The sequence below is a fragment of the Anomaloglossus baeobatrachus genome (genome assembly GCF_048569485.1).
Source record: "Anomaloglossus baeobatrachus isolate aAnoBae1 chromosome 5 unlocalized genomic scaffold, aAnoBae1.hap1 SUPER_5_unloc_30, whole genome shotgun sequence".
Lineage (NCBI taxonomy): Eukaryota > Metazoa > Chordata > Amphibia > Anura > Aromobatidae > Anomaloglossus > Anomaloglossus baeobatrachus.
Window position 1 is genome coordinate 739,621 of NW_027441807.1, and position 15,483 is coordinate 755,103.

At 48.8% G+C, this 15,483-nt stretch overlaps 1 protein-coding gene across 1 annotated transcript in view; it reads left to right on the top strand.

The window, feature by feature from the left end:
* Nucleotides 1–15,483, top strand: part of LOC142259205 (uncharacterized) — a 73,644-nt gene that overhangs the window by 26,344 nt on the left and 31,817 nt on the right. Inside the window, exons 2-5 of the mRNA XM_075331698.1 lie at nucleotides 525–648; nucleotides 732–829; nucleotides 14,972–15,121; nucleotides 15,251–15,430. Of these exons, the coding sequence (XP_075187813.1) occupies nucleotides 525–648; nucleotides 732–829; nucleotides 14,972–15,121; nucleotides 15,251–15,430 (552 nt within the window). The remainder of the gene's footprint in view (nucleotides 1–524; nucleotides 649–731; nucleotides 830–14,971; nucleotides 15,122–15,250; nucleotides 15,431–15,483) is intronic.

Sequence of the window (15,483 nt, forward strand, 5' to 3'; positions counted from 1 at the left end):
ATCCTCTCAGTGGTCTTATTCTATAGAAGAGAATTCTCCTGATTGCCCCGTGAAGGATGGATATGGACAGGGACAAGATGGCGGAGAGGATATTACACCTCACCCTAGAGATCCTCTTCCGGCTTACTGGAGAGGTGAGAGATTCTGATGACGTCACATTACATCATTCTTATCTATGGGAATAACGGATGGACAGAACTGGAGAGGTGAGGACTCTGGAAATGTCTGTAGTGAGATTTATTACTGTGTCTCTCCATAACCAGGATTACACAGTAGTGAAGAAGACCTCTAGTGAGCGCTGTCAGGCCCCTGTGTCTGAGGGATGGGGAAGACCCCTGAGCCCAATCACGGGGCCTCCACCTCACCCACCGATACATGAGGACATCAATGACCAGAAGATCCTAGAACTCACCTACAAGATGATTGAGCTGCTGACTGGAGAGGTGACACTGCTGGGAATGCTGGGACATTATACAGTAACGCTATGAAGGGATCGGGGGTGACGGTATCATTATATGTGTCAGGTTCCTATAAGGTGTCAGGACGTCACCGTCTATTTCTCCATGGAGGAGTGGGAGTATTTAGAAGGACACAAAGATCTGTACAAGGACGTCATGATGGAGGTTCCCAAGCCCCTCACATCACCAGGTAATAGACAGGACTAAATACACACGGCATATAATTATCTGTATGTAAGGAATGAATTCAGTCCCTGTATGTGTCTCCTCCAGTTCTATCCAGTAAGAGGACAACACCAGAGAGATGTCCCCGTCCTCTTCTCCCACAGGACTATAAACAAGAAGATCCGGATGTTTCTCAGGATCATCAGGTAGATGGAGAGAAGGTGCCATGAAATCCCCCTATGATGTGTAGACGGCTGTGAAGGTCTTGTGCTGAGTCTTATTTTATCCTCCAGTATTATATGTGTTATGCTTGTGTAATGAGAGCGGTGGAGATTGCAGGATTAGGAGATATAGGAGCTTTGATTCCTTTTAGTTCTCGTTCAGTTTAAGGGGTACTTCTCACATAGCGAGATCGCTGCTGAGTCACGGTTTTTGTGACGCACCAGTGACCTCATTAGCGATATCGCTGTGTGTGACACTGAGCAGCGATCTGGCCCCTGCTGTGAGATCGCTGCTCCTTACACACAGTGCTGGTTCATTTTTTAGACGTTGCTCTCCCGCTGTGAAGCACACATCGCTGTGTGTGACAGCAAGAGAGCAACGATCTGAATGTGTAGGGAGCAGGGAGCCGGCGTCTGGCAGCCTGCGGTAAGCTGTAACCAAGGTAAATATCGGGTAACCAAGGGAAGCCCTTTCTTGGTTACCTGATATTTACCTTCGTTACTAGCGTCCGCCGCTCTCAGGCTGCCAGTGCCGGCTCCCTGCTCTCTGCACACGTAGCTGGAGTACAGATCGGGTAAATAAGCACAGCGGTTTGCTTATTAACCCGATGTGTACTCTGGCTAGGAGTGCAGGGAGCCAGCGCTAAGCAGTGTGCGCTGGTAACAGAGGTAAATATCGGGTAACCAAGCGCTTGGTTACCCGATATTTACCTTAGTTACCAAGCGCATCATCGCTTCCACGCGTCGCTGCTGGCTGGGGGCTGGTCACTGGTCGCTGGTGAGATCTGCCTGATTGACAGCTCACCAGCGACCATGTAGCGACGCACCAGCGATCCTGACCAGGTCATATCGCTGGTTGGATCGCTGGAGCGTCACTAAAGTGTGACAGTACCCTAAAACAAAACACTAGTGCTCACGGAAAAAGATGAAAGGGGGCTGTATCAACTCTATCAACTCTGAAATAAATGAGGTTTATTGAGAAGATAGCTAGTCTCACAATTTTGAAAGCTGCAAGCAGTGGATAGGGTCCGTGTGAACCTGTCAGGGTAAAAATACAAAACGGGATTATGTATATGACTGCTGCGCTAATAAAGAAAACACAGTGAGAAGGGAATTGGATAAAATATGTATAAATATATAAATACTAAAAATATTTTGGATACCTGCAGTTTTGGAGGTTAATTGAGTGATCTTTAAGGAGGTAATGTAGAGCCAAAGTAGTAGGCAGAGTTTCACTAGTATGGCAAAAACAAAAAGATTTAAAATGAGTATTGTTAGGTTGACCTAACGGTCACAGCTGTTGCCAGCGATGTCCGAATGCAGAGAGGGTACCGGTGACCCCCCCCTGCCCTCCCTTTAGCCTTCAATGAAAACAGGCAGACACCGTTATACACCTAAAGGCTAGGAGACGTGCGGCTCCCAAAAAGAAACTGTATTATTTTGTTTACATTACAAGGTTATACAGATTTGATTAGGGCGTAACTATGCAGCATACATATTCATTAAAGGCGTGAATTACATATTCCCAGCAAAAGAAATTAACATAATGACTTATGCTCCCATAATAAACTGTTGCGTTCTTATTCCCATAACAAGATGTTTGTCAGTCATTTCTAAGTCAAAACATTCTATGTCCTTGAAGTTGGTCTCACAGTTTATTACGCAAATAAGTCTGGTTTGGTCTTGCCAGGGAGAATGAATTTCTATTATTTTTCTAAGTCAGTGAAAAAGGTTAACTCTTTCCTCACAGTATGAAACAAAAAAGTGGGGGGGGAGAGGGGGAGGGGGTAATGGATTACAGTGGGGTCATAGATATAAACTTGGCTTTTTGGGTTCCCAGATGGAGATAGGGTTTGTAGTTCCCTAGATAGTGGACTCTGAAAGGGCAACAAGGGTGTATGGCTGAATCTTGCCTAAAGGTACCATCACACATAACGAGATCGCTAGCGAGATCGCAGCTGAGTCACGGTTTCTGTGACGCATCCCGTTAGCGATCTCGTTATGTGTGACATCTACCAGCGATCAGGCCCCTGCTGTGAGATCTCTAGTCGTTGCAGAATGGTCCAGGCCATTTTCTTCAAAGGCGATGTCCTGCTGGGCAGCACACATCGCTGTGTTTGACACTGTGTGACAGGGTCACAGTGACTGCTGAGATCGTTATACAGGTCGCTACTGCAACCTGTATTGTTCCAGCATTGCTGGTAAGGTCTGACTGTGTGACATCTCACCAGCAACCTCCCAGCGACTTACCAGCGATCCCTATCAGGTCGCATCGTTTTCGGGATCGCTGGTAAGTCGTTGTGTGTGACTGGGCCTTAAGGGAATAAAATCAGTGAATGGGGGAGGTTAAGATTAGGTAATACTGTTACAAGATAGGATAGTACAGTGATCCTAATGCCTGGCATATAGGGGCTGTCTGATTGGGGTGTCCAAATATGTAATGCCCAGATTGGATTAGATGTGGTGTCCAAAGGAGGATTAACAGGCTGTAAATATACAAATATACAAAGGTAGTCTGGCTAGTTCCAGATTTAACAAAATGACTAAAGATCTGCCTGGTGCAGGAGAAGCCGGTATAGTCACTTGCCTTGCAGTGGTGGTCAGCGGTGTAAGCGCTGGATACACAGGAACAGATTTTCCTTAGAAGTGTGCTTAGAGACACCGTGGATCTGATGGGAGCAGTGGGCGCTCTAATATGGGTGGTGAAACACGGTACACGCGGAGGAGAGTTCCGGACGGAAAACTACTTCCAGTGACCGCGTACAAGGGAGAGCTGGGTGACGTCACTCGCTGAGGGCTACAGAAGCCAGTAAGGGGCAAAACAGGAGCACTTTTTTGTTTCTTACTCATTTTAAATCTTTTTGTTTTTGCCATACTAGTGAAACTCTGCATACTACTTTGGATCTACATTACCTCCTTAAAGTTCTCGTTCACACTAATGTACTTTCAGTGGATGTGGCGGTGCAGATGGGGATTTTTCTTTCTCAATGACTGAATCTGCGTGTGAGAATAATCCCAGCATCCTCTAGTGCCTTCTGTAAATCGGAGGAGACTCGTCCATTTAGGTCTGTGTCTGCACAAACCATCAGATTCCCACCAGCTCCACCATACAGCAGACATTGTGTTACGGATACATTGCAGTTCTGTAATGTAGGAAGCTGTAAATGGTCTTGTAAATTGTTTTTTTTAAATTAAATGGTTTTATTAAAGTTTTACAAGTTACAACCAAATAAACATTGGAGGCTACCCAGCCGCTACCCCCCTCCCAACCCTCCCCTCCCCAACAAACATTAAACAGTCTTGTAGAAAGGAGAGATAATGTTAAATCTGCAGCTCCACACATTCCTAGACAAAAGTTCTTAAGTACCATTATTACATTTATCAATTAATCCAATTAGACTTTTGTTTTTCTTTGAGTTTTTGCTTTGTTTGGCATTGTACACATTTGAATGTCATTTTTGATGAAGAATCTAACCTGTTCCCATGCTCTCTCTTCTCCCCAAACCTCCGTCATCATTATAGATAAGTTCTGCAGAAATTTCTCACCCTTTGCCCCTTGTTATCAATTTAGAGTAAGCCCAATCTAAACCTAATCAGTTCCCTCGAAGCCAACCCTGACCCGTCTATCCATCGTGCCCATATTTTTTCAAATTTGATGACGCCATTTCTTTTCCGGTATATACTTTTCTCCACATTTATCACCCAATTAACTTTTTTGACATATTCAGATATTGTAGGACTGTGGTCCGAGATCCAGTGTTGAGCGATTAGTTTCCTGGTAATATATAATAGTCTAGATACGGCCACTTTGCCCTCCTCCTTCAAAGGTAAATCCTCCATGTATCCCAGAATACATACAAAGGGAGTTGAGCTCGTCTCTATCGTATATACTCTATCGATTATCTCTGTCACCTCCCTCCAGTAATGTTCAATATCAGGACACGACCACATCATATGTAATAGATCTCCGGAACATATTTTGCATCGCGGGCAGAAGGGGTCAGTTCTGACTCCGATATCAAACAGGAATCTAGGAGTGCGATATACTTGGTGAATAACGTACAGGTGTGACAGTCTGTATGCCTCCCCCAATGATAGACTAGGAATTCTTTCTAAAATTTCTACCCATTGGTTGTCCTGAATAGGTCCTATAGCTCGTTCCCATTTTTCTTTTGCGTTTACTGGAAAGTTCCGGTGGACCAAATATAACAGCTCCCAATATAAACGAGAGATCACTGCCGCTGAGCCTCTAGAGGTTGCTATGCGTTGCATGACTTTGTTCTGCTCCAATGCTCTGTCCGTAATAGAGATTTCTGCCTGATAGGCATGTCTCAGTTGCAAGTACTTATAAAACTCCAAATTCTGGATCCCAAACTCCGCTTGCAACTGAGGGAAGCCTCTGAGTTTCCCCCCCCTCCACAATATGGGTGAATCTATTTATCCCTCTCAAAGCCCAGCTCCCAAACCCCTCTAAATGATGCAAGTTAGGTAACCATGGAGTTTTCCATATAGAGGTGTATTGTGAAATTCCCTGAATGTCTTGTAGTTTTTTAGTTTTATCCCAAAGTTTTTGGATTAGTAGTAGGGTTGGGCAACTATTAGCAGCAGCTCCGAAGCCTCCTGCCTCAAGAACCTCGTATAGACTAGTGGAGTGAAAATATTTTTGTAGAATCATATACTGTGATCCCCCCCCCCCACCTCCAGGGTCCTCCCATCCCCTAATGTGCTGAAGCTGAGCCGCCAAATAGTAAACCCATGGATTGGGTACCGCCAGACCTCCACTACTTTTATCCCTCTGCAGGGTCTCGAGCCTAATGCGCGGCATCTTTCCGCTCCAGATCAATTCCCGGAATAATGCATTTACCTTATGGAAAAATCTTTGTGGGATCCATTGTGGAGAGTTGTGTAGCTTGTATAATAGTTGGGGCATCCAGATCATTTTGATCAAGTTAGTGCGGCCAACTGCTGAGAAGGGCAGGCGAGACCAGACTTCCTTCTCATCCTTAAATTTCGACAGAATAGGGGTTAGGTTGAGATTCTCATAATCCTCAACACGAGTGGTGACTATTATCCCCAAATATTTAAACTGGGCAACAACCTGGAGGCCCAAGTGTACGTAGTTAAGTGAGTTTGTGATTCCATCCACCGGAAGTAATACAGACTTTTCCCAGTTCATTGATAGACCTGAGTACTTCCCAAATTCTTGTATAACCCCCATTGCTCTTGGCAGTGATGATGTTGCATTGGCCAGAAAAAGGAGTGTATCATCTGCGTACAACGCTATTTTTTCCTCCTGACCACCCCTCCTGAACCCTGTTATTTCTGGATTGGATCTAACCATTGCCGCCATAGGCTCAACGGCCAGAGCAAATAGTAAGGGCGATAGCGGGCATCCCTGGCGGGTGCCGCTACCTAGGTGGAAAGGAGAAGTAAGGCATCCATTAACTTTGATCCTAGCAGTAGGGTTATTATATAGAAGTCTTACCCAGAAAATAAAGTCCCTCCCCAGTCCAAATCTGTCAAGTACTGCCCAGAGAAGCTCCCACTCAATAGAGTCAAAAGCCTTAGTGGCGTCTAGGGAGCAAATTACTCTATCCCCTGAGTTATCAACTGGCAATTGTAAGTTGAGGTGTAACCGTCGTATATTCACTGCCATTGATCTGGAAAGCATGAAACCCGACTGGTCCGAATGGATTAGTGAAAGTATAACCTTATTAAGTCTGGAAGCTAGTACTTTAGCTATTATTTTGATATCTGTAGGTAACCGAGAGATACCGTGTTTCCCCGAAAGTAAGACAGTGTCTTACATTCTTTTTACCCCCAAAAGTCCCACTATGTCTTACTTTCGGGGTATGTCTTATATTGGAAAAAAAATCCCACAGCAATCGCAGCAAGTCTCCATGCAATGTACCGTATGGGGACTTGCTGCGCTTGCTGCACATGAGGGCACTGAGGCTGCGTGTTTTTGTATGTTGTCCGTGGTCCTGATGGACCACGGACAACATTACTGCAACATTTCTCGGTGGCCGAGCGTTCGGCTGAGCGCCCGACCGCCGGCATGTGACAGCTCTCAGCTGAGCGCTCGGCCGCCGGCATGTCAGGGCGCTCAGCTGGGCGCTCAGCCGCCGGCATGTCAGGGCACTCGGCTGAGCGCTCGGCCGCTGGCATGTCAGGGCGCTCGGCTGGGTGCCCGACCGCCGGCATGTGACGGCTCTCAGCTGGGCGCTCGGCCGCCGGCATGTCAGGGCGCTCAGCTGAGCGCTCGGCCGCTGGCATGTCAGGGCGCTCAGCTGAGCGCTCGGCCGCCGACATGTCAGGGCGCTCGGCTGGGTGCCCGACCACCGGCATGTGACGGCTCTCAGCTGGGCGCTTGGCCGCCAGCATGTCAGGGCGCTCGGCTGAGCGCTCGGCCGCCGGCAGGTCAGGGCGCTCGGCTGAGCACTCGGCCGCCGGCATGTCAAGGCGCTCGGCTGAGCGCTCGGCCGCCGGCATGTCAGGGCGCTCGGCTGAGCACTCGGCCGCCGGCATGTCAGGGCGCTCGGCTGAGCGCTCGGCCGCCGGCATGTCAGGGCGCTCGGCTGAGCGCTCGGCCGCCGGCATGTCAGGGCGCTCGGCTGAGCGCTCGGCCGCCGGCATGTCAGGGCGCTCGGCTGAGCGCTCGGCCGCCGGCATGTCAGGGCGCTCGGCTGAGCGCTCGGCCGCCGGCATGTCAGGGCGCTCAGCTGGGCGCCCGACCGCCGGCATGTGACAGCTCTCAGCTGAGCGCTCGGCCGCCGGCATGTCAGGGCGCTCGGCTGAGCGTTCGGCCGCCGGCATGTCAGGGCGCTCGGCTGGGTGCCCGACCGCCGGCATGTGACGGCTCTCAGCTGGGCGCTCGGCCGCCGGCATGTCAGGGCGCTCAGCTGAGCGCTTGGCCGCTGGCATGTCAGGGCGCTCGGCTGAGCGCTCGGCCGCCGGCATGTCAGGGCGCTCGGCTGGGAGCCCGACCACCGGCATGTGACGGCTCTCAGCTGGGCGCTCGGCCGCCGGCATGTCAGGGCGCTCAGCTGAGCGCTCGGCCGCCGGCATGTCAGGGCGCTCGGCTGGGTGCCCGACCGCCGGCATGTGACGGCTCTCAGCTGGGCGCTCGGCCGCCGGCATGTCAGGGCGCTCAGCTGAGCGCTTGGCCGCTGGCATGTCAGGGCGCTCGGCTGAGCGCTCGGCCGCCGGCATGTCAGGGCGCTCGGCTGGGAGCCCGACCACCGGCATGTGACGGCTCTCAGCTGGGCGCTCGGCCGCCGGCATGTCAGGGCGCTCAGCTGAGCGCTCGGCCGCCGGCATGTCAGGGCGCTCGGCTGAGCACTCGGCCGCCGGCATGTCAGGGCGCTCGGCTGAGCGCTCGGCCACCGGCATGTCAGGGCGCTCGGCTGAGCGCTCGGCCGCCGGCATGTCAGGGCGCTCGGCTGGGCGCCCGACCGCCGGCATGTCAGGGCGCTCGGCTGGGCGCCCGACCGCCGGCATGTCAGGGCGCTCGGCTGAGCGCTCGGCCGCCGGCATGTCAGGGCGCTCGGCTGAGCGCTCGGCCGCCGGCATGTCAGGGCGCTCAGCTGAGCACTCGGCCGCCGGCATGTCAGGGCGCTCAGCTGAGCACTCGGCCGCCGGCATGTCAGGGCGCTCGGCTGAGCGCTCGGCCGCCGGCATATCAGGGCGCTCGGCTGAGCGCTCGGCCGCCGGCATGTCAGGGCGCTCAGCTGGGCGCTCGGCCGCCGGCATGTCAGGGCGCTCGGCTGGGAGCCCGACCGCCGGCATGTGACGGCTCTCAGCTGGGCGCTCGGCCGCCGGCATGTCAGGGCGCTCGGCTGAGCGCTCGGCCGCCGTGCATGTCAGGGCGCTCAGCTGGGCGCTCGGCCGCCGGCATGTCAGGGCGCTCGGCTGAGCGCTCGGCCGCCGTGCATGTCAGGGCGCTCAGCTGAGCGCTCGGCCGCCGGCATGTGAGAGCGCTCGGCCGCCGGCTATTGGGAGCGATCAGCTGATCGTTGACAATAGTCGGCTGCCGGTACTGTAAAGGAGAAAAAAAAAAAATAAATATCGCTTTTCGTTTACTATGTCTTACTTTCGGGGGAACGTCTTACATTAGCCGACCCCCCCCCAAAACCCCCACGACGTCTTACTATCGGGGGTGTCTTACTATCGGGGAAACACGGTAGGTCTATAAGAGTCAGGGATGAGGGGATCCTTGCCAGGTTTAGGTATGACAACTATCACTGCTTCTCGCATTGACTGGGGCAAGGAGCCATTTTTGGCTGCTTGCTGGAAGGTCGACAGCAGCTGGGGGAGCAGGATGTCTCCAAACTTTTTGTATATCTCTGTGGGGATCCCATCTGAACCCGGTGACTTATTATTGGGCATGGAGGATACCGCTAAATGCAACTCTTCCAGTGTGAGTGGACTGTTTAGGTATACCCTGTCCTCATCTGAAATTGAGGGCAAGGGGACGTCTTTCAGGTAAGAAGCTATCTGTTCCCTATTTTGAGCTATAGCTGCAAGCACGTCTTTCAGAGTGGGCTCAGCACCCTGCAAAGTTGTGGCAGGCTCATGTGGACATTTATTATGCATGGATGCAGGGAGCTCCAGCTTGTCCTGCAAGCCTTGCTGTAATAATGAGTCTGCACTATTTCCTCCTTCCTCCTCCACTGCATTGTGAGGGCTGTGCTGCCTGGAGCTCCCCAGTTTAACTCTTTCATCCCTGTGCACCGTGGGAGCCCTGCATTCTGTGCCCCTGGCATACTCAGATAGTTTTTCAGCTGCATGAGTTGCTGCAGCTCTAGCTGCTTTGGAGGCTGGTGTCTGTGTCCCACTACCATTTTGTGCAGTACCTTCCATTCCTGTTGCCGCCTCCTTCTGCCTCCTGCTCGTCCCCCCAGCCATGTAACCTCCGTCCAAGCTGTGCAGTAAGTTCAGGGTGGTCTCTGGTTGCTGCACGGATGATTTTTGTCCTCGCCACGGCCCAAGGGAGGTCAGGATAATCGGCAGTTCCAGGAGCTCTCTTCTTAGCTGCTTCTCACATCTCTGGCCAGGATTCACCCCCTTGCATCCCCCCCTTTTACCACTTGTTATTTGGGAATGCAGTTTCTTTTTCCTTTGTCTGTTGTTTTCCTTTTGTGTCATTATCATAAAGGAGGACTAGTGTTCCTCCTGCCCTGCTCACTAGACACGGTTGTTGGTTAGGTAAGACACGTGATTGTTGCACGACGTGAAAGAACCTGTCTTGGGACATCGGGGAGCTCAGGGTTGCTCAGAGTAAGTGACAAGGTTTATCCTTCCTGTTCTTCTCTAGAGGCAGTGGTTCCCACCCCATCTTTCTCATGATACACAGCCTGTTGGTGGAACACATTGATAAAGCCAGGGAAGGAGTCTTGCGAGGATAATTTGCATATTCCCAGTGCCTTCTGGGATAAGTGAAGAGTCACCGCGAGCTCAAGGAGAACCGGGTTTTGGCCGTTACAGCCGGAAGGAAGACTTCTGAAAACTGCGCGCCTAGCGGCGCGCGAATTTTAGCCTGTCTTCTTCATTGTGAGCGTGAGTGAGCAAAGTGTGAGCAAAAGTAAGTGTGAGTAGAATTGTTTGTATTTAGTTGTTTAATTACTTAACATTTGTTTAGTGCTATCCCCATTAGAAAATGTGCTCCACTATTGCTAATGCGATCCAGTGTACATCTTGTCTCATGTATGCAGTCCTTGAAAAGCCGTTCGAGGGTGCATACTGTTGTTCGAGATGTGAGCAAGTTGCACATTTGGAAGCCCAGATACTGGATCTAAATGAGCAGCTGGCAACTCTGAGATGCATTAGCAATGAGGAAAGGAGTTTGCTGCTCACTGAGCAGCAGCTTGCTGGGTCAGATGTGGGGGAGGATCGTAGTAGGGAGCGGCAGGACGGTGAGGTAGGTAGCTGGGTGACAGTTAGAAAGGGGGGTAAAGGGAAAAGTGCTAGGAAGGCTAGTCCTGAACTGACACACCCCAATAGGTTTGCAAACTTGGCAGATGAGGGGGATGTCATTACAGGGGTAGCATTGCTGCAGCAAGGCATGACCTCTGAACGCCAGAGGAGTGTCTGCTCCAGTAAGGGGGGGAATAGGAGTGCAGGGCAGGCAAGACAGGTACTGGTAGTGGGGGACTCAATTATTAGGGGGACAGATAGGGCAATCTGTCACAAAGACAGGGATCGCCGAACAGTGTGTTGTCTTCCTGGCGCTCGAGTTCGGCACATCACTCATCGGGTTGACAGATTACTGGGAGGGGCTGGGGAGGACCCAGCGGTCATTGTACACATTGGCACAAATGACAAAGTTAGAGGTAGGTGGAAGGTCCTTAAAGATGATTTCAGGGAATTAGGTTGTAAGCTTAAAGCATGGACCTCAAAGGTGGTATTTTCGGAAATACTACCTGTGCCACGAGCCACACCAGAGAGGCAAAGAGAGATCAGGGAGGTTAACAGGTGGCTCAGGAATTGGTGTAGGAAAGAGGGTTTTGGGTTCCTGGAGAATTGGGCCGACTTTTCAGTTGGCTACAGATTCTATGCTAGGGATGGGCTGCATCTTAATGGGGAAGGTGCAGCTCTGCTGGGGCAGAAAATGGCTAGAAGGTTGGAGGAGTGTTTAAACTAGGAATGGGGGGCGAGGGTATTCACTTTATAGAAGGAGAATGTAGTGCAGATAGTGACCAGGGCACAAGTAATGAAATTGGGGGTGGTACGGGGGGAAGGGTTAGGACAGTTAATACAGTAAGCAGGAATACAGGTACAGAGTCATACGTAACGTGCATGTACACTAATGCCCGAAGCCTCACAAATAAGGTGGAGGAATTAGAATTAATATTGTTGGAAGAAAATTATGATATAGTGGGGATATCAGAGACATGGCTGGATGAGAGCTATGACTGGGCTGTTAATTTACAGGGTTATAGCCTATTCAGGAATGACCGTACAAATAAGCGAGGGGGAGGTGTGTGTCTATATGTAAAATCATCCTTAAAACCCATCCTGCGTGACAACATATGTGAGGGTACTGAGAATGTAGAGTCCCTATGGGTGGAAATAAGGGGGGGGGAGAATGAATAATAAAATACTGATAGGGGTGTGTTATAAGACACCAAATATTATGGAAGAGGTAGAGAATCTCCTCATAAAGCAAATTGATAAAGCAGCGAGTCTCGGAGAGGTAATTATTATGGGGGACTTTAACTATCCTGATATAAATTGGGGAACAGAAACTTGCAGTTCCAGCAAAGGAAATAGATTTTTGATAACAATGAAAGATAATTACCTTTCACAAATGGTACAGGACCCCACAAGAGGGGGAGCACTACTTGACCTTGTACTAACCAATAGGCCAGACCGCATATCAAATATACAAGTTGGGGGTTACTTGGGGAATAGTGATCACAAAATAATAAGTTTTCATGTATTCTTTAGTAAGATGTCTAGTAGAGGGGCTACAAGGACACTAAACTTCAGGAAAGCAAATTTTAAACGGTTGAGAGATGATCTTAGTGCAATAAACTGGGATGATGTACTAAGTAATAAAAGTACACAAAGCAAATGGGAGACTTTTATGAGCATCCTGAATAGGGCTTGTGCAGAAAATATACCCTATGGGAACAAACATGCTAGAAATAGAAGGAAACCCCTATGGCTAAATAGAGCTGTAAGGGAAGCAATAAAAGAAAAACAGAAAGCCTTAAAAGAATTAAAGAGGGTAGGTAGTGATGAGGCATTATATAATTATAGAAAATTAAATAAAATATGTAAAAAGCAAATTAAGTTAGCTAAGTTTGAGACAGAGAGACTCATTGCGAGAGAAAGTAAAAATAATCCTAAAATATTCTTTAACTACATAAACAGTAAAAAACTGAAAAGCGATAGTGTTGGCCCCCTTAAAAATAGTCTTGGTGAAATGGTGGAAGGGGATGAGGGTAAAGCCAACCTGCTGAATGACTTTTTTTCTACGGTTTTTATACAAGAAAATGCCATGGCAGATGACATGACCAGTGGTACCATAAATTCACCCTTGAATATTACCTGCTTAACCCAGCAGGAAGTACGCCGCCGCCTCGAAATCACTAAGGTTGACAAATCTCCGGGCCCGGATGGCATACACCCCAGAGTACTACAGGAATTGAGTTCTGTGATAGATAGACCATTATTTTTAATCTTCTCAGATTCCTTAATAACAGGGTCGGTACCGCAAGACTGGCGCATAGCAAATGTGGTGCCAATATTCAAAAAGGGGACAAAAACTGAGCCGGGAAATTATAGGCCGGTAAGTTTAACCTCTACGGTTGGTAAAATCCTTGAGGGTTTCTTGAGAGATGCTATACTGGAGTATCTCAAGAAAAATAACCTTATGACAGAGTATCAACATGGGTTTATGAGGGATCGATCCTGTCAAACTAATTTGATCGGCTTCTATGAAGAGGTAAGTTCAAGTCTGGACCAGGGAAATGCAGTGGATGTTGTGTATATGGACTTTTCAAAAGCTTTTGATACGGTGCCACACAAAAGGTTGGTACATAAAATGAGAATAATGGGGATAGGGGAAAATATGTGTAACTGGGTTAAAAACTGGCTCAGTGATAGGAAACAAAGGGTGGTTATTAATGGTACGTACTCGGACTGGGTCTCAGTTCATAGTGGGGTACCACAGGGGTCAGTATTGGGCCCGCTTCTTTTCAACATATTTATAAATGACCTTGTTGGGGGCTTGCGGAGTAGAATTTCAATATTTGCAGATGATACTAAACTCTGCAGGGTAATCAATACAGAGGAGGATAATTTTATATTACAGGGAGATTTATGTAAATTGGAGGATTGGGCTGAGAAGTGGCAATTGAAGTTTAATGTAGATAAATGTAAGGTCATGCACTTGGGTAGAGGAAATAACATTTATGACTATGTACTTAATTGTAGAACACTGGGTAAAACAGACACAGAAAAAGACTTGGGTGTATGGGTGGATGGTAAACTTCACTTTAGTGGACAGTGTCAGGCAGCTGCTGCCAGGGCTAATAAAATAATGGGATGTATTAAAAGAGGTAGAAGTGTTCATGAAAAAAATATAGTTCTACCTCTGTACAAGTCACTAGTGCGACCGCACTTAGAATACTGTGTACAATTCTGGTCACCGATATATAAGAAGGACATAGCTGAACTGGAGAGGGTGCAGAGAAGAGCGACCAAGATTATTAGAGGAATGGGTGGGCTGCAATACCAAGACAGGTTATTAAACTTGGGGTTATTTAGTTTGGAAAAACGAAGGCTTAGGGGGGATCTAATCACAATGTATAAATATATGAGGGGACAGTACAGAGACCTTTCCAAAGATCTTTTTACACCTAGGCCTGCGACTGGAACATGGGGGCATCCGCTACGTCTTGAAGAAAGAAGGTTTAATCATAATCACAGACGAGGATTCTTTACTGTACGAGCAGTGAGACTATGGAACTCTCTGCCGCATGATGTTGTAATGAGTGATTCACTACTAACATTTAAGCAGAGCCTGGACGCCTTTCTTGAAAAATTTAATATTACCAGTTATGTATATTAGATTTTATGACAGGGTATTGATCCAGGGAACTAGTCTGATTGCCGGATGTGGAGTCAGGAAGGAATTTTTTTCCCCATTGGAACTTGTTTGCCACATTGGGGTTTTTTTTGCCTTCCTCTGGATCAACATGTTAGGCTACGGGTTGAACTAGATGGACTTAGAGTCTCCCTTCAACCTTAAAAACTATGATACTATGATACTATGATAACTGGTGCCTACTGTCAGCAAAGTCCAATTACAGAGGCTCTGGTGATGACTGAGTAGGCACTTAATCATGCCCCTCCGGGTAAGCCTGGTTCAGGGCGCAGTGAGGCTACGTCCCTTCTCCTCAACCTATTAGCATGACAGGTCTACATGTAATTCTTCAAATGACATGATTCAGAAGAAACCCTCAAAGGCTCCATTCACTGTAATGAGTCAGCAGAGTTAGTCTAGACTCCTCATGGCAGTGCGTCAATCATCCCTATCTAGTGAACGGTTATCTCCAGTAATTGTATTATTACAGCGGATTTTTTATGATGTTACATTGTCATCTTCTCCCCATTCAGGTCCCTACAATATTGGATCCTCTCAGTGGAGATCTTCTATATAAGAGAATTCTCCTGATTGACCCATCAAGGATGGATATGGACAGGGACAAGATGGCGGAGAGGATATTACACCTCACCCTAGAGATCCTCTTCCGGCTTACTGGAGAGGTGAGAGATTCTGATGACGTCACATTACATCATTCTTATCTATGGGAATAACAGATGGACAGAACTGGAGAGGTGAGGACTCTGGAAATGTCTGTAGTGAGATTTATTACTGTGTCTCTCCATAACCAGGATTACACAGTAGTGAAGAAGACCTCTAGTGAGCGCTGTCAGGCCCCTGTGTCTGAGGGATGGGGAAGACCCCTGAGCCCAATCACGGGGCATCCACCTCACCCCCCGATACATGAGGACATCAATGACCAGAAGATCCTAGAACTCACCTACAAGATGATTGAGCTGCTGACTGGAGAGGTGACACTGCTGGGAATGCTGGGACATTATACAGTAACGCTATGAAGGGATCG